The sequence below is a fragment of the Schistocerca gregaria genome, chromosome 1 (assembly GCF_023897955.1).
Source record: "Schistocerca gregaria isolate iqSchGreg1 chromosome 1, iqSchGreg1.2, whole genome shotgun sequence".
NCBI classification, from domain to species: Eukaryota; Metazoa; Arthropoda; class Insecta; order Orthoptera; family Acrididae; genus Schistocerca; species Schistocerca gregaria.
In genome coordinates this window covers 227,147,489-227,167,785 of record NC_064920.1, presented here as the reverse complement: position 1 = coordinate 227,167,785, position 20,297 = coordinate 227,147,489, and the positions used below count along the sequence as shown (strand labels likewise).

At 40.3% G+C, this 20,297-nt stretch overlaps 1 protein-coding gene across 1 annotated transcript in view; it reads left to right on the top strand.

Moving 5' to 3' along the window:
* The window catches only part of LOC126338025 (maltase 2-like), a 101,793-nt gene extending 86,891 nt beyond the window's left edge, over nucleotides 1–14,902 (top strand). The window contains exons 9-10 of the mRNA XM_050001519.1: nucleotides 883–1,026; nucleotides 14,657–14,902. Coding sequence (XP_049857476.1) covers nucleotides 883–1,026; nucleotides 14,657–14,738 — 226 coding nt within the window. The 3' untranslated portion in view covers nucleotides 14,739–14,902. The remainder of the gene's footprint in view (nucleotides 1–882; nucleotides 1,027–14,656) is intronic.
* Nucleotides 14,903–20,297: the final 5,395 nt, after the last annotated feature.

Below are 20,297 nucleotides of genomic sequence, written 5' to 3'. Positions count from 1 at the left end.
TGTGTAATTTTGGACCCCCATGAAAGGGATTTTTTGTTGTATGTATTTTTTGTTAGCTGGAAGGCCAATTCAAGTTTATTTTTTCTGGATTCCATTGCTTTGCTTTCCCCAGCATTCCAACTAATCCATTCTCCGAGATATTTGAATTCTTTTACTATTTCAATCTTCTGTTCTTGAACGTTGAGGTATTTACATGAGTGTTTGGTGTTTGTCAATATCTTACTTTTTTCAGAGGAGATGTGAAGACCAATTTTAGCTGCTTGTTTCTTTAGTTCAAGGATTTGCTCCCGTGCTTCTTCCATTGTTTCAGCAAACAGGGCCATATCATCTGCAAAAGCAATGCAATTTACTTTAAGGTTTTTGTTTTTGCAACCCAGTCTTATACCACTCTTAATATTTGTGTTCCATTCTCTGACTACTTTCTCAAGCGCACAATTGAACAGCTACGGCGAGAGCCCATCGCCCTGTCGCACTCCCGTTTTTATTTCAAAGGGTTCCGATAGATCGCCCATAAATTTAACTTTCGAAAATGTATTTGTAAGGGTTGCCACTATTTAAGTTCCAACCTTTAAAAGTAATGTCGGCAGGAACACTTGAAAATGCCACAAATGCCGATACAGTCTTGTAGTATACCTATGTAAAAACAGCAAGAATGAAACTATTTTCAGCTAAAATACAAAGATGGTGTTGCTTCTGAGCACTCAGTTGATTTACAAAATGAATAAATAAAAATGAAACAGAATTAGGTAGCCATCTGTCCTATAAGGTTAAGTGGTCCGAATAAAGCGACTAACTGTAATGTTTGATGAGCCGAAATTCGAGTGTTCTGGGAGATGAAGATAATTTGTGGAGCGGTCTGTCAATTGTGTGATGTCTGTGCAGGACGCTGGATGGGGAACCGACGGTGGTGGTGGTGGGTAACCTGGGAACCGACGTGGAGACTGTGGACCTGTCGGCCACCTTCGCTGGTCTGCCTGACCAGCTGACTGTCCACGCCGCCAGCATCTCCTCAAGCACGCAGAGCGGGTAAGTGGCCTCGGGGCCTCTGAGTTAAAGGCTCACCTCGTGTGTTGGTGAGGATTTATATGTGCCCTTTATGTGTGCATCTTTCAGAGATGCACAATACAAATTGAGAAATAATGAAATCAAGAAGAAAGTAGGATGTGTGTGTTGGCGAAATTCAGAGATGGCTTTATTGCAACTTTGATAATACTTTTCACGCTCACACAGAGCAACAGCAAGTGGTTAGAATATGGCAAGTTGTATACAACCTCTCTAGCATTTTATAATTTTCTGACAGTTATGAAAGGCAAGCGTTCACTATAAAGTTCCGTAAATAAAAAATTCAAATTAAATTTATAGGCCAAATCTGCTTACATAATCTGTTTGGCAAAATACTTACAGATAGTGAAGATGTCACTGGTTTTCCAAGGAATTTATAGTAATTTGAAAGGTTGGAGGGAGTTTATAATTTTTTTTTGCTTGCTTATTATTGAACTGAGAACACTGTATGAGGTGAATTGACAAGTTTAATGTCGCAATATTTCTCACCAACTTACAGCTTTTCACACAGTTTTCATCTCAACGACGTAAAAGCAGCGCAACGGATAATGCATTTTGCCAACATTAAAAAGTGAAATAAGTTTATACACAACAATATTAAATATTAACTCTCTGAAAGAAGCACAATATTATGAAAGTTTAATTGAAAGTTTCTTTACATTAATCCTCAGCACAATAATGCGAAAGTTTAATTGGATCTTTCTTTACAAAATTGCTCCTACACATATGTTATGATGTTGGTCAGTACTACGGAAATCGTCCGATTCCGGTTCAAAGTTCGATGCTATTTAGGATGACAATCAAGTCTACGGTGGATGGTTAGTCAAGTGATAAATTTGAGCGCATGATTACCCAAGGCCGCTCGAGTTTTCAGTGGACGCAAGCTGGTGAACCAATAAAGTTTACGCCTCTGCACATAGTATTTACCTTACGCTGCGACGTGCTGCTGTCTGCAAGGCGGCTCTCTCCCACTGGAATTCCTACAAAAGTAATCTGGCCTTTGCTGAACTTTCCAGCAGAAACTTTCCCTATGTTTCACGTTATGCGAGAAAACATGTACTCAGCCCTCGTCTTATAATGTGGCGATATACACATGCATAGTTGGAGCAGCGTACATATTATAGTAACCTCTCAGTTCTCACAAGAACAGTTAATTAATTTGGCTGGTTCGTTTCTCCACAGTTAGAGCTAAGCGTTGTTACAGCTAATTTTAGCTGGAGTGCAGCCACTGTGAATGCAGTGTCCACACCAGTTTCTTCTCTGCGTCATATGGAGCGTTAAGCGCTCCGTTCTGCACTTGACACCAGTTCAGAGAAGAGTCCTCTACACCAAATTTCTCTCTTGTCCTACTCGTGGCGGAACTGCCTCCCTCCACTCGGGTTCCTTTTTCACATCATGGCTTTTTTAGACCAATAGGAGCATTCCTCTGAATTTGTAGAAACACCCTCTACCAATAGCAACGGCCCTTCTATCAAACTGCATCGAAACTTCAGTAGTTTTCTCCTTCCTAGTGAGTTTTCGCCAATCGGACGTTTTGTGCCCGTTCTAGACACCTAAAATACATTGACCTTTCCATGTGTGGATGAAAATGCGTCACTTGCTTTTGTTCGTATCCCGTTGGAATTTCGAAACGCAGTTTTCTAGAGCTTCTTCTCTGCACTTGTACCGATGCCCTCGCTACAGCCGGCCCTCCAGCTTGTATCACCTGGTCCAGAGTCGCTGTTCTCTTTCCCGCACCCCTTTAAGTGGTTCCCGACGTAACTCCCGCAGTGCGGTTTCACTACACCCTGTTGTGGAGCTGGCTTTTCAAAACTGAAAGCAACTCGACTCACGTTCCCCGTTCTACATTCTGCTCAAAGACATGCATTGTATAGGAATGGTGTGTTAATTACCGTCAATTGACTGTCATCCCTTTTTGCATTACATATTGATAGGCAAATGTTCTCATAACTGTCGATTTACGCTAGGTGTCATCTTCACCTTCTCATTGCGATTTGTTGAGGTTTCGTGTAAGGTGCGAATCTGCCCATTTATTCTGCCACCTTATATATTGTAACACTTTATAGTAAACCGTGTCCGAGAAGAGTGGTCAATATTCAGAGTTATGACAGGAACGATCATTTGTAGTAAACAAGGGCTCTAAAATGTATACCTTCAGAGCTATGAGCACTTGTTCAGCAGAAGAGACGTGTTTCATAGTAGTGAAGATGAAGAAGAAGTGCTGATAGATCTTAATGTATGCATTTTAGGGACGAAGTTTACTAGACTTCTCTTGCTTTGAATGATCTGTCCAGTCAATCGCTAAATGTTCACCGTTTCTCCTTGGTCACCCTGTATACACGGCAATAAATGAAAATCTTTATTGCCAAAAGGAGCAAATATGACGCACTACTCGATGAAAAAGACGAATGCGAAGTGTGTGGTTTTCATTCCATCTTTCAGAGTCTAGTGTAGTACAAAAAGTAAGGACTTCACATTCGCTACGCATACTATAAAAAATAATACCATATGAGTTAATTGCAACGTATTACTTAATTACTCTGTTAATTATTTGTAAAATTTCTTTGACAAAATGTTAGCTTTTGCTTTTAATTACAATGCTCTATGCTCTGTGATACATTTACTAAGAAATAAACATTAAAGTATGAGTTGCGACGGTGTCGAATACGTTTGTGCCACGCTCCACACAGAAAGAAAAACATAAGTTACGCTTCCTCTGCTGAGAGGAAAACGTCTTTTGACAAGATCTGTCAGAATGCAATATGCCGGATGCCAGAAACAGTCTGAAAAGCTTGTAAGGATGTTGCAGGGTTCGTTGCGCTGTAAATTCATTGTCATGAAAAAAAAAATCGATACGCTGCACCGTTTCCGAGTTAATTAGCATTAAAATGAGCTAATCAGACCGTTGTGACTGAAAATTCAATCTGCCCGCCAGAGACGGTGTCGCCAAACATGTTCTACGTTTGGTTTCCTAAAACCGAACAAGAGAGCGATACAAAAATTGGACGTGCGACGGTAGTAAGGATCCAACCCGAGCCAAAGGCTGAGCGGCCTCGCGTCATCTGCGGTAGAGGACAATTAATCTTAGTTGTATGTAGCGGGACGCTCGAATTTGCGCTCGCAAATGCCTGATTAGTTAACTTCAACGCTAACTAAATCGAATTTCTTCTTAACTATTATTTTTCAGCACAACCTACCCTGCAGCATCTTTACAAGCTTTGCTGAATATTTCTGGCCACACTGCATATAGATAATATCTGTTGGCCAATATGGAATCTTAAACGTCTAATACTCTCTGACCAGTACTAATGTCCCATCAGAGAAGTTTGTCTAAAGGTAAAGTGTTTCTGTTTCTGCTTCTGCATTCATTGTATCAGAAAATCACCATAATCATTCACTGTGTCAAAAAATCAGTATATAAAGTCACCACTCATAGTACGACACTTCATTCATATTAAAGGACCCATATGAAGCATAGAATGATGAAATGTAATTAAATAAAAATTTTCTGTTTTGTACTAAGTTTAACTACTCCGTTAGAAACATATTTTTCTAGTACTTAGTCGATTACGTTGTCTGACTTGAGCAACAGTTACTCTAAATGTTTACTGCCAGGATCTATTGATTATTTTTCCCGTAAGAGAAATGAGAGGACCTCCTGTTTTTTTTTCATTTTACTGAACATGAAGACTTTTCCGTCCAATTTCCGCCCCCCCTCCCCAAAAATAGAGAAAAGCATGAATACAATTTAGGACCAAAACAGTAACTGCAAAATCTTCCAGAATTTAACATCAATACATTTTAGAATGAGATACATGAATACATATGTATTCAGCAACTTGCTGCAGCATGATAAATATCTTATAGCTGATGTGGTGGATATTAAAGCTGAGTTACTTTCTACTCCATTGAATGGTATCTTCACACAATCTCTTAAAATTAATGTTTAACCTTATTTTGTAACTAATATTGCTACTGAATATAGCAAAATTTCGTGATGTAATTCCATTGTCTTGCACCATGAATGAACATCCATAACTTCTGTCCACGTTGCAGATACCCCTCTCTGTGGCACATATTGAAAATAATTAATGTTATGTAGTTTTCCATGAGTCTATGGAAATCATTCGTCGATCGTGAAGAATTCATTGTAGTTTTTAGAACTTCGTGAATACATGTGACTAACATGTCTTTACGAAAATAATTTTGGAATTTGTTAGGAGGGTAAAGTTGTAGGCATTATTGTGCAGTTGACGTGAATGACAACAAGCGGAAGAGTGTGTGTCAGTAGCCTTCAGCTTGTTTGCTACAGACGTATGACATCTTCACAAATGTGCCTGTGTTTCTTTGTTCCTTGTGTTCAGATAAGATTTCGTATCTCCGTTGAGAATCGCGTGCTCTTTTTACAAGATTAAGGACATGTAAGGCCGTCTCGCAATAGAATTGCTGCCAATGTGAAGGTCTGGAGAATCTATCAGTCCCCCATAGTAGATAAGACAACGTATGAAGCTTAAAGCAGTGGAGCACTTATGTTGGCTTTTGGAATAGGCAGGGATAAGAGTCTATCTAACTGTGGAGGCATCAATGTAGGAGCTTCAGTTGGTTAACGCCGATCACAAGAGTTCGTAAGAGTCACTTAAGGTGAAAAGTCATATGAGAAGGGGCATAGTATGATTTATCAGTACACAGGGAATCTCACTCCTACACAAGAATTGTTTAGGTACTCTTCAATTCACGACTGCATGTACAGGGTGGACCAAATACAGCTGGCCCATAAAATTATAAGATTGAGGCGAAACTGACACTTCTTAGTGAACGTGATAACTGACCATCACCGAAAATGCTGGAAACCGTGATTTCGGTGCACATGTGTGCTCTTATACAACTTCCTCTTGGTATGTCTCCAGTGTTACGCTGCTTTGAATAAGTGAGAGCAGAAGACGTATTTCCTGGCCAACTGAATGCAACACAAAATTGTGTTTTCGATAAAAACAGCGTGTTTTGATAGTAAACTATTATGCGAACCACAATTCGTGGAAACTTGTGCGGAGCTGTTTATGGAAGAGCGAAGTCTGCAACACAAAACTTGGTGACAAGACAGCACGAAACGAAAAAAGAACCAACTATCCTAAAAAGAGTTCTTACACAAGCAGACATTGCTCAAGTGAAGGAAAGCTTGGAACAAAATACGTTAATTATATGTATGCATGGTGTCTGTTCTTTCAGTAATGTCGGAAAGAGCAGACACTACGTATTCATGTAACTGATTCGTCTCGATGGGCAATGAATCTACAACATTCAGTGTGGATGCACAACAATGTTCGAGCACCGGCGGGAATCCAAAATTAGCGATCAAGGAGGACATGAACGGCGCCTGAAGACAGTTGCCGCTAGATGGGGATCAGCCGGGGAGCGTGCTGAGATAGTCCGTGTTTCATGTCCCGGTCGAAGACACATTTTTCACTCGTTGCCACTGATTCCGCATAAGGTCGCTATGAAGCTGATATCATTAACTCCGTCCCTTCTCTTTCCTTTCTCCCCCTTCCTCTTCAATTTACGTGCATAATGTACCTTGAAATCTCAACGCCGTTTATTTGTTTAAGTGCGAATTAAGAGATGTCAAATCGTGACACATCAAAAACGAACTCCATCTGTGTATGTACGAGAGTTGCCCAGAAAGTAATGCACCGCATTTATTTTCTTGAACAATATTGAACATAATGAGAATTAAACGCGTGAAAGAATGGTGTTTTATCTTCAGACCCTATTTTTCCACGTAACCTCCATCCTGCCTGTGGCCTTCCTCCAACGCGAAACAAGGGCGGGTGTGACCTGTCGGCACCAATCCGTGTCCTGGTGGCGGAGCCAGTGCTTCACTGTATGAATCACCTCCTCATGATCCTCAAAACGCGTTCCACGAATGGAATCCTGTAATGGCCCAAATAAGTGGAAGTCTGAGGTGTCATGTATGACAGCCTGGATGGTCTCCCCGATCGCTGAAAATCGTGGAGCTCCTGAGAACCGCCTTCTGATGACGTCACCCTCCGTGCCCAGCGACTAACTGTACTTCTGTCGGCAGCAGATGCTCCATAGACTTTGCATAACCGTTTGTGATTATTCCCCACAGTTTCTTTCTCTACACTGAGAAACTCAATGACGGCACGTTGCTTGTAACGTACATTACCTACTGACGCCATTTTGAAACTGTCCCGCAGCTACGCTATCTGTCGGAAGTGACAGAAACTAGGTGCGCTCACTCTGGAGATTTGAAATAATACGTACGTAACGCTTTGCATTCGTAGCATTGTTTTCGGCTGAGAAAAAAAATGCCGTTCATTATTTTTTGTGAAACCTTTGGCAAAATTTACTGGTGCGCATACATTAAAGCGTTCACACGAACATTTGCGTATAGAGTCCTGCCAGTGGTTTCTGAGTGAAGTGGAACCAGAACTTTTGGATTCTCAGTTTTGCTTTTCTTCACGTGAGGCCCTGTTCACCCTGTCAACATATGTGTACTTGCCGAAGGTGTGCCATTATGTATCAGAAAATCCCCATGATTATTTCGAACAGCCGTTGCATAATGCCTAGATTAGTGTGTGCCGAGCAATACCTGGTGTCCGCATCGTAACACAAGGCTTTTACCAAACTGTTAACGCTAACCGGTATGTTCTCTATGTAAAGCATGTATGGATCAAACGGCTGTATGGATATTTTCGGCAAGACGAAGGAACGGCGCACCCCGTCTGAGAATCTTGCCACGAGTGCACGACCTGTGTGGTGAGGAGACGACAATCAGAAGAGTCAGTGGAATCCCCTGTACAGCTTGCGTCTTGATGGCCTCATCTATGTCTGTATGATTTTTACCTGAGGGACAAATTGAAATGGGATGAAACAGTTCTCAGAGGCTGGAAGAGCTGATGCAGGACATTGAAACGCTGTTCGTGCTATCCCTCAGACAGAGATGTTACACGTGTCTCAATTTTAGAAATCAAGCGCAGCACTGCATTGGCTTTAGCTGTAGCTGTAATGTTGATTAATAAGGCATAAGGCTCAACCCTGCGTCAGTCTTATCGTAAATACTTCCTAGTCCAGTTTTATTTGGTTACCAGTATTATTGTATCGTGTCACGAATACTTACTTCGTCTGAGGAAACGTTAGCGACAGCCCCGGACATTTGCAGAAGCCTCGCCCATTTACCCCCCTCCACACCAACCCTCCGCCACACCAACAAAGACAGCATCAATATGATCTTTGATAGTCCTTGTCATGTTTTGTTTTACCTTGGTTGTTCATACTAGCAGTGTTGTGCTATTAGTACTTCTTAGCAGTTTGTGTAATACTGTCAAAATGAAACATAGATATGCACTCTCAATAAAGTTATCATACACAAGGTACCTAAACTTGACTGTTGTGGCCAACTGCTGTCAAAACTGATAGCTAACAGGCAGTAAAGTACGATAAGATGTGTTGGAATGACACTGACTAAATTATCTACATATGTTTAATAATAGGCAGCTCTGAAGCTCTCAAACACTGAAGAAGAACTCAAAGTAATCTCGTGTCTGCTATAAGCAAGCAGTCATAAGAGTTCACAAGTAGAAATACACTCATTACACAGGCAAATATTAATGAAGAATGTCCCTGCATAAACATCTGACTGCCTGCATTACGCATTTCTACATTATCCCACTCTTATATTCTTTAGTCTTAATGAGGTAATCAGAAACAAACCAAGACATCGACTTTCCCTTGTTTATACACAACATTGACTTTAGACAATCGAGATAATGGGCAGCATCCTTGGCGATACTACCAATTAATATTTCACAACAGAATTTCTTACACTATGCGATGTGACGGAAACTGCTCACTGCAATTAACAAATATCAGATTTTTTTGATATAGTGCAGATGAAAGCTCATGAAATAGAAAAGACAGTGTGGATACATTTTTATTTTTATTTCTTATTGATGATGTTTCAACTCGCATATTCAATGAACATATTTCTAATTCTTTTCACAATGGTACCGGAAAAACAGTATTTCGTACTAACTATTGATTTTGCCCTTGTTGTGACTGGCATATCTGTGATAGGAACAACTTCGGTATTGGAACATGCGGCAGATCATGGGCGGAGCTTAGGATATGGATTGGTGTGGAGGGGTGTGATTGGGAGGGACTTGTGCACCGTCCGGGGCTGTCGCTAACGTTACGTCTTCGTCTGCTTCACGGTGCAGAGTAGTTTGCTAATTAATATTTGAGGTACGTGGTGTACCAGGCCAAAGTACCCTACAGCAGCAGAGGAACGGCCCCGTTCCTGGCAGATTTGTAATCAGGTATTGCTTTCATAAGTGCGTTATCTTCATTCCGCTTAAAGAACTTCTTCTTACTTATATGCATCTGCATCTACACCTAAGCCACTGTAAAGTGGACCGTGGTGGATACTTTGTACCAATACCATCGATTTTATGTCCTATTCCACTCGCCTACTGAGCGAAGGAAGAATTACTGTTTGTATGGCTGTGCACCTCCTTAATCTCTCTTATCTTATCCTAGTGATACCTACACGAGACATACGGTGGTAGCACCGGGATTATTACACAGTCTTCTTCGAATAGAAGCTCTCTAAATTTTCGTTATAACTAGTTGCCTTTCTTCAAAATGGTTCCCACTTAACTTCCCCAACAATTTCTGGTACACTCTGGTTATTACACTTTGGTATCGGCTTCACCGACCAGCTACGAATCTAGGCGCATCTGAATACATACGAAACATACTGTAGTGTGTACTTGATAAGGACTCAAAACACGGATGCATCGCCCATTCTAAGAACGCTTCCAACAGACCTAAGTCATCCATTGGCACTCGTAGGTGGCGCATGGTTGTGCCCTAGAATGAATATTGCGAACACTGTTCACCTCTAAATTCAGCACAGTTACTGCGTGTAGGGTCAAAGCAGAGAGTGTACGGACAGGCCTCCTGAACACTATCTGATCGCCAAAGACCGTGACAAAAGAATCCTAACACTGCACCCCTCAGAGTGCACATGTTATAGCCAGGTGGCACTGCACAAAGTCTTCGAGGGCGACGCATTTTTTCTCCAACAGTGTCATTGCGTAATGATGTGCTCAAGTGGTTCGCCGCTCTTCTTGTAACGGAATAGTATCTGCTCTTTGTTATGATATACTACACTTACCCGCCTTTAAACGGACCTGCCCTTCGTTGCACCAAGTGGAACTGTGCATGTCTTTCTGCAGTTCCAAAAATGGCTCTGAACACTATGGGACTTAACATCTATGGTCATCAGTCCCCTAGAACTTAGAACTACTTAAACCTAACTAACCTAAGGATATCGCACAACACCCAGTCATCACGAGGCAGAGAAAATCCCTGACCCAGCCGGGAATCGAACCCGAGAACCCGGGCGCGGGAAGGAGAACGCTACCGCACGAGCACGAGCTGCGGACTCTGCAGTTCCTTGCGAAAATTCAGTGGCGATACTTTACTGTAGGCAACAGAACTGTCAGATGATCATTTCTAACAAATTGTTTAAATATATTCATTATTAGAGATCCTATTATGCTTCCATCGGGCTCATTCGATGTTATTTTAGTTTCTATAGAGCATACTCCGTGCAGTATAGCGTACTGCATTCTGTTACTAAAATACCAGTGACACCCCACCACTGATTCTTTAAAGAGTCGAACTCCTATGTATGAAACAGCTGCAAACGGTTGGCTGCACATGAGTTAATCTGTTAAGATAGTTTTTCGCGCATCTCAATGTTAATGACGTAATATCTCGTGAACTATAAGTAGTAGAATTACGTAATTTTGCAGATCCATTCACATATGGACACTATCCGCCTCCTGTGCTGTGAATGAAATTAGTAGTAAAGAAGAAATTAATCAAAACGTCGAGCTCGATGTTGAACTTTTACTGCTTGAACAAGGAAAATGTTCACACACCAATAAAAGTTTTGCATCACCCTGGTTCCCAGAACTCCTGAAGATAGACGTTGACGGTGGATATTGTGTCACAGACACTGTCCCTTTGACTGTTCAGAGGTGTCACTATACCCGGCCAAAGATGTAAACAACCATGCATGAACAGCGCCTATTAGGCGGAGGGGGCGCCGGTCGGGGTGGCCGTGCGGTTCTAGGCGCTAAAGTCTGGAACCGCGTGACCGTTACGGTCGCAGGTTCGAATCCTGCCTCGGGCATGGATGTGTGTGATGTCCTTAGGTTGGTTAGGTTTAAGTAGTTCTAAGTTCTAGGGGACGGATGACCTTAGAAGGTATGTCCCACAGTGCTCAGAACCATTTGAACCATTTTTAGACGGAGGGGGTCCGACAGCCGATCCAGTTCAACCATGCCTAGACGGCCAATACCGCATTCGATCGCGTCCGCATTGTTAGTTTGTGCTAGGAAGGGCTCTCAACAAGGGAAGTGTCCAGGCGTCTCGGAGTGAACCAAAGCAATGTTGTTCGGACTTAGAGGGGATACAGAGAGACAGCAACTATCGATGCCATGCATCGCTCAGGCCGCCCATGGGCTACTACAGCAGGGGATGACTGGTACCTACGGATTATGGATCGGAGGAGCACTGACAGCAATGTCATCATGTTGAATAATGCTTTTCGTAGAGCCACAGGACGTCGTGTTACGGCTCAAACTGTGCGCAATAGGTTACATGATGCGAAACTTCACTCCCGACATCCACGGCGAGGTCCATCTTTGCAACCACGACACAATGCAGAGCGGTACGAAACAACATGCCAAATAGACTGCTCAGAATTGGCATCACGTTCTCTTCATCGATGTGTGTCACATATGCGTTCCACCAGACAATCGTCGGAGACGTGTTTGGAGGCAAAGTGGTCAGGCTGAACTCCTCAGCTACACTGTCCAGCGAGTGCAGCAAGGCGGACGTTCATTGCTGTTTTCGGGTGGCATTATGCGGATCCGACGTACGGCGCTGGTGGTCATGGAAGGCGCCGTAACGTCTGTCCGATACTTGAATGCCATCCTCCGACCGATACTGCAACAATATCGGCAGCATATTGGCGAGGAATTCGTCTTCATGAACGACAATTCGCGCCCCAATCGTGCACATCTTGTGAATGACTTCCTTCAGAATAACGATATAGCTCGACTAGAGTGTCCAACATGTTCTTCAGACATGAACCCTATCGAAGATGCCTGCGATAGATTCAAAAGGGCTGTTTGTGGACGACATGACCCACCAACCACTCTGAGGGATCTATTCCGAATCGCCGTTGAGGAGTGATACAGTCTGGACCAACTGTGCGTAGATGAACTTGTCGGTAGTACGCCACGACGTATACAGACATGCATCAATGCAAGTGGACGTGCTACTGAGTATTAGATGAACCGGTGGTACAACATGTAGTGTGTGGTTTTCACGAGTAATAAAAAGGGCGGAAATGATGTTTATGTTGATCTCTATTCCAATTTTTTGTACAGGTTCCGGGGCTCTCGGAAACTAGGTGATGCGAAATTTTCTTGATGTGTATAGTAAGCGACGAAGTATTTTCCTTTCATTAATTTGGGGGGGGGGGGGGGTGGCTGACAATCAAGAAAAATTTGACTAATTAGCACACTGATTTTTGCCCTCGAACTGCGCATACACAGAACCCGGAATAATAATAGGACAGGCAGTGGCAGGTTCACCACCGACTGGTTCAACACTCCAAGTGTTGGCTACTGCTGCCATTTAAATCTAGTTCATCGAATGAAGAAAGATACTAATTTAAAGAATATGCTCACTCATCTACCATGTTTTGTAAAATAAAAAATCCTCAATGACATAATCTTTTAATTAAGTGAATGTCTTTGCTTAGGAAAAAAAGCGAAAGCGAAAATAAAATCTTCTACATTTTGTTATGTGAAACCTTTCATGTTGTAAATAAAGAATTAAATTATTTGCTTGTTACGATTCATGATTATATGTGACGAATAAATTTCAATCTCTATTTATATGCAAACACGTACCATATTTTTACTAGCCTTCTTTCCCCTCCAACAAATGCGTTAGTATAAAAACATGAGATTGCAAATTTTCTCACTTAAACTGGACAGAGTCAAGTTCAATTAAATAAAGACATTGTTATGACCAGACGAAATGGCAATCGTCCAGCCGTAACTGTGGGTTCTTTCATTGCTGTGGAAGATGGCTCACTGGATCTACAACATATGATATATTAGTTGATGTTATTACATGAATGAGTAAAAAGATTTCCTGAACAAGATAAAATAGTATGCAAGAGGAGTACTTGATAATTCATAACTATAATTCACCATTAAAGCATCACTAGATGCACTACTTAACGAACTGTTCCATTGAAGTACAGTGTTCAACCTTTACAGAAGTACAGTTCCGAAATAACTCTTTAGTCCTGCTCGATGATGGTGACTGCTTCAGTTAAGGTCACGAAGTGGGGCAGAGAGCTTCCAGGATCGGCTCTATATTGAGCTCAGTGTGAGGGCGATACTGTGCTGAGAGAGAGAGGTCGTATCTTCTTTAGAACCTCCCATTTGTTGTTGTGGTTTGCAAAGAGACCACTAAAGTTTGTGACATAGATGTGTGTTGCTGATTTTGGCCTGGCACCGTGATCTCTGGATGATACTACAGACAGAATACATTTCTCGTTTTATCTGCAGCATTCTTGAATTTAACATCGTAATTAGTGCATCACAGTTCAGTGTTTGGCTTGCATACGCATAAGACTGAAATTTTAAGAGCCTCATTTTTTATCTTGTACATAAAATATGTCGATTTCAAAATCTCTTTCCTGTTTTATTAGTACATTTTCAGATAGTTCATCGAAATGTCTCTAAAAAATCTTGCACTCGAATTACAAGCATCCAATTCATACAGCTTTTTACTATGAGTTCTAGATTATGTCTTGTTATCATGAACTTTACCTCAGAACTTTTTGCCATGATTTCTAAACTAGAGCTACTTCATGCACACATACACCTCAGTGTCTTAACTGTGAATGTAACTTACAAAATATATCTTTCTTCCATAAAATTCCACTACCATTCTACAAAAAAAAAACAATTCTTAATCGATTATTTCCTTTTCTTTTACAATAAATTTTCATGAATTATTTTTACACCCACGTTTTGATTAAGGGCGTAACTGTAATGGCTCATATCATACATATAAAACTTTATAATTTAATAATTTGACGTTAAAGACAGGTAACATCATTCCTTTTCATTAACTAATGATAAAAATTATAATATTTCTGGGTAACTTGACACTCCAGAGATTTGTTTACGTAACAAATACTCACTTCTTTCAATCTGAAATGAATTATTTATACATCTAAGCAAAATCTGCTGGTCTCAATTCTTGTGTGTAGTCTACATTTCCACTATTCACGAACCTCCTACGCTGATCATGGGAACATTGCCACCCTTGTAAACAATATGATATGGCATTATTTACTAATCTAGCTGATACACTACGTCGCGTCATGATACCCACTATCCTTTATTTCTTCACGTCACTCTTTCTTTAATACGACATCACGTGGCTCATTTGTGTGTTTTTTGTGTTACAGGGCAACGGTGTCTTCACAGTCTGTGACCCTGGAAGCCGGGGTGGGTCTGGTGCTCGTTGCCAACTCTACAAGCGCCGCTTAAGCTGTTCTTTAGTTGCGGAGATTGCCAGCGGAACGTATGAGAACTGGCACGCTTCAGAACTGATACATGTGAAGGAAACAATTATCTCCATATGTCTTATTTCTTGTTCTAATTTTGTGAATTTTGGAATAAAGGCAATACTCCACGTCGATCACTGATAAATACACAGCGTATTTCATTTATTTTGGTTGTTTATGTATTTAACCTGAGCAGATAACGACCTTCGGGTCCTCTCTTGCATCGGTCCGGGGTCTTACACAAAGCAAATTTTTTTAGTCAGAGTTAGCTCAGAGATAACAATAATTTTAATATGACATGTTAGATAGTAACAAAATGATCTGAGTGAATGTAGAGGCAATGTGAATAAACAGCACTGTCTAAGAATTAATGAAATCAATACTGGCACTACTTCTAAGAGCACTGGGAAATGGAAAAGGGGTTGGAGAGATTATCGAGCTAACGAGTGCATACAGGGACAATGGTAGCCATTATTGTTGGTTCAACAATGTCGTTAACTGTCTCCTGAAACCGAAGATGTTATTAAGTTCTCTGATGTAATGAGTGAGGTTATTCCAGAGCCACATTCGTCTACCGAAAAGGACTTCGAGAAAGTGGTTACGTGATGGAATGGGACAGAAGGGATTTTGCTCTGATGGGAACCTGTGTCGCTGCCATCTTGTTCAGACAAGAGTGTTAAGGTCCAGGAGGGATTGAGAGACAATGTTCATTGATAAGACAGTAGAGAAGACAAAGGACTTGCAAATCTCGGCTCTTGTCTGCACCCAATCAAGATAGCTGTGTGTATAATATTGAAATGTAATCAAAGAGTCGAACATCATGGATGTAACAAACACAGTTCCAGGCCCGTGGACTTTCCTCAGAAAGACTTATGCTCGATAACATCGCTGTATTCAGTAACTGGAAGTACGTGTGCTTGTACAAGTTTCTTTTTCAGGTCAAAAGGGAAGATCTTTTTGGGAGTAGATTAGAAATAATTTCAGGTGTAACACTCTGTGAGTTCTCCGTCATTCTTTGTGAGAACATGACTATAAAACCGAAAAGGAAACACTTTCTTCGTGTTCTGCCACAGTTATTTCCATTTACATATTAATTTTACTTGTCTATCATGTAAGGGCGATGAGTCGTTATTAACATGTAAAATATGAAATTTGTGATTATATATTAATAATTTGTAATAAACTAGGTTAGGGAGCTACTTAATAAAGTATTCCAGCGACTGTGGGTGAAAGTCTGACAGTCTTATCAAGATGAAGTCAAATTGTTATTAAAATCTCTGTAATTCTTTCCCACGATATTTTAAGGGCTCCCTACCCTTACGACTAATTATAAAAATTTTAATGTAATAATCGAAATATTAATACAAAACTGATTGTTGAAATGCTGTTAAAAGTAACTGTGGCTAAAGTATTAAATCGACCAATATCACTGCTTGACCACTAACTGGAAAATCGATAAAGTAGTCATATTTAAAACACGTCAAATTCCGTAAGTAGCTATGTAGAAATCAGCATTAGATGTTAAGCTTTAGACAGCGCATTCATTGTCTCGGAATGAGGATGTAGCACCGAATATCCTGATAGCTGACTTCTTCTCAGGATATAAAATTCTTGATAGAGTATAGAAAAATCTATCATTGACTTTAATATACCATTGGAGAAGTGATTCCTGAAAAGAGGCAGCAGCGTTTCAGTAACTACAAAGGCAATTGTATGGATGATTGAATGATTTTACAATTTAACAGTAGGCAACTTGGACTATCAATATTGTACTGCGGAAGGCTGGAAGTAAGGAGAAACTACGTTCCTTACATTTACCGGTGGCATGTATCTCTACTGTGTAGATTAATGATGTAAAAATGTATAAAATATTATGCATGTAATATGTGCCTTCAATCTGACCTCTGTGAGAATGCAGAGCTGGGGGAGAGAGGCAAGAGTGACTGTTGAGGAAGTTGTTGCCATCAGGGAAAACAAAATGTTGCAATACGAGTTGGGGTTTTGACTGTTGCATCCCTTAACATAGTAGATAAGTTAAAGAATCTAAAAAAAATAATAGATTGAGGCTACAGTGGGAATCAGTAAAGAGCGGTTGCAGGAAGGACAGTACATTTGGTCAGATGAATACAGGGTTATACATACAAAAACATGTAGAGGTAATTAAGTGTAGGCCTAATAATGAATAAGAAAATGCGATGGGTCGTGAGCCACTATGAACAACACGGTGGACACATTATTGTAGCCAGGATATACAAGAAGCTAACATTCACACAGTTATACAAGATTAGTAGCTCCACAGATGATGAAGAGAATGTGTGATTAGATAAAAAAATTATTCTGATAGTTTAGGAATAGATAATGCAATTGTGATGGGGGACTGGAATTGAATAGCAGGAAACGAGGGAGAAGGAAAATAGTGGAACGTGGTCTTGAAGAAAGAAATGAAAGGGGAAATCGTCAGGTAGAATACTGCATAGAGCGGAATCCAATAATTGCTAAGGAATGGTTTACGAATCGTAAAACAAACTATGTACGTAAAAGAGATCCTGGACATTGGAACATTTAGGATAGATTATATAATGGTAAGACAGAGGTTTAGGAACCAGATATTACACTGTAAAATATTTTTAGGGGCAGATATGGACTCTGGCAGTATGTTATCGGTTACGAACTACAAATTAAAACTAACTAAATTGCAGAACAGTAGGAAAATAAGGAGATATTATCCCGACAAAGTGAAAGAACTGAAGGAGCAATAGGCAACAGTGGACTCAAGGAGGAGAATGGAACACAACAAAAGACGAATGGGTACCTTTGAGACACGAAATAGTTACGGGAGCATATGATCAAGTGGACATAAAGACAAGGCCCAGTAGACACACTTGAGTAGTACAGGATACACTTGATTTAAATGACGAAAGGTGAAACTATAAACACACAGCAATGAATTAAAAAAGAAAAGAAGGAAATATAGACGTCTAAAACGTAGTTTGACACAAAATGCAAAACAGCAAAATAGGGATCATTGGTAGAGAAATTCAAGGTTGTAGAAACATGCATGACAGTGGGAAAGGAAAATTAAAGGGATCCTTGGAGACAAGAAAAGTTGCGTAAATATTAGGAGCTCGGCTGATAAAGCTGTACCAAACGATGAAGGTAAAGCTGAAAGGAAGGATTTATACGTAGAAGGGCTGTACAAGGAAAAGGAGCTTGAGGGCACTATTAGAGAAAGTGGAGGGAAAGCAGTTGAAAATTAGAGGTGAGATACAATATTGTGCGAAGAATTTGACATGGAACTGAAATACCAAAGAAGTCCCGTGGACACGGAAAAGACGTAATTCCCTCAGAATTCCTACACATGACACAACTATTCTACCTGGTATGTAAGATATGTGAAATAGGCGAAATACTCTCAGACTTGAATGAAATAATTCCAGTTCCAAACAAGTCAAGTGCTGACAACCTGATAAATCATGGTTGAGAAATACTGACACGAACTGTCTGCTGCAGAACGGAGAAAACTGGTAGAACGCAAGTTTGGGAGCAAGTGAGACAATAATGACCCTACATCGTATATAAGAAGATAAGTTGAAGAAAGGTAAACTGCCTCTGTGAATTTGAAGGAAGCTTTTGGCAGTGTTGAGTGGAATACACTCTAGGAAATTATAAAAGTAGCTGGAAAATTACTAAGAGCGAAAAGTTCTCTTCAGTTCGTGCAGAAATCAGAATGTTTTTATAAAAGTCGAAGGAAAGCATTAATTGAGAATGGAGTGAAGAAAATTAGTAGCCTATCCTCGACACAGATTGATCTGTACATCGAACAAGCAGTGCAGGAAACCAAGAAAAAGTTTCCGAAGGGAATTAAAATTCACAGAGAAGAAATAGAATCTTTCAGGTTTCCTGGTAGTTTTATCAGCGATGGAAAATGACTTGGAAGAGCAGTTGTATGGAATGGATTGGTGTTTTGAGAATAAAATGCAAGATGAACATTAAAAGTAAAAAAAGGGAAAGGAATATAGTCAAATTAAATCAAGTGATGATGATGAAATTAGATTAGGAAATGTCACAAAAAGTGTCTATGAGCTCTATTATTTTGGGAGCAAGAAATTGACTTATGGCAGATGATGGAAGAACATAAACGCAGACTGGTAATAGCAAGAAAATCATTTCCAAAAAAGAAACTTCGTGACACTGAATACAAATTTAAGCATTAGGAAGTCTTTTCTGGACGTGTTTGGACAGCAGCCTCGTACGTGAACTATGAAACATTCAGACAACAAGAGAACAGTAGCTTTTACAATAAAGTGCTACCGAAGAATGGTGAACTTAAGTGGGTAGACTGAATAACTAATGAGAATATACTGAATCTAATTTGGAAGTAAGATAAATTTGTGGCACAATTTGAGTTCAAGAAGGGTCCGGTAGATAGGACACATCTTGAGGCATTGAGGAATGGTCAGTTGGCAAGGGATTGAAGTGTGTGGGGTCAAAATTATAGAGGGAGACCACGGTTGGCATATGTGGTATCACGTATCGATACCACTTACAGGCATCTCGAAGTTGGCAACGGAACTGCAAGTTTCTCTCTAACGCCAATGGCGGTCCCACAGGGAAGACCCAATGGTGCACTCCTGCTGAGCCACGCCTTCAGTGACCCTGGACCACAACCGCTCCCCGCTGTCACGATATAGGACGGCCGGAGGCAGCCTTTCACCCCACTTGGAGTCTCTTCACTGTGATGCCATCATTCAAGCCTCATAGTTGTTGTAATAGCTGTACTTATCTCCTGCTGCATTATTTGTGATGAGTCTTCGCACACTTGGGGAAATATGGGTTAAGTAAATCTTCTGTTTGTTCTGTTAAGGGTAGTAGGACGTCAAACGGGCCGAATTGGTGTAGGAGAGGCACCACAGGACATTTTAATTTCCACTGTCTATACTTTTACAAGTAAATTCATATAACTTTGTCAGCATGACCAGGAAGGATTCAGGATTCACAGTCGTAGCAATGGAAGTTCAAAAACATAACAAAATAATTTTTTTAGGTATGAAATTTCATCATTTTTCACTTACTATTGGCTGCATTTGTTGCTATAGGTACACTTTTCTTCATAAGTAAGAGAGACTGTTCGATGAATTTTCCACAGCATACAAACCATACTTACAATTGTCTGAAACTCTAGAATATTTAATTTATGAAAAAACGTCTGAGCTGTTACATTTTAAACTTTATGTTTAGAAAAAAAATCAAATTTTGTAGTTAATTATCTCAATTTTTACTACAGTTTTTAATAGATTTGGAAAATTCTAGAATTTCATTCACCTGTAAGTATGGTTTGTATGCTGTGCAAAATTCATCAAAGACCCTCTCTTACTTGTGAAGAAAAATGTACCTATAGCAACAAATGCAGCCAACAGTAAGTGAAAAAATGATGAAATTTCATACCTAAAAAAATTTATTTTGTTGTGTTTTCGCACTTCCACTACTATGAGTGTGAATCCTGAATCGTTCCTGGTCATGCTGACAAAGTTATATGAATTTA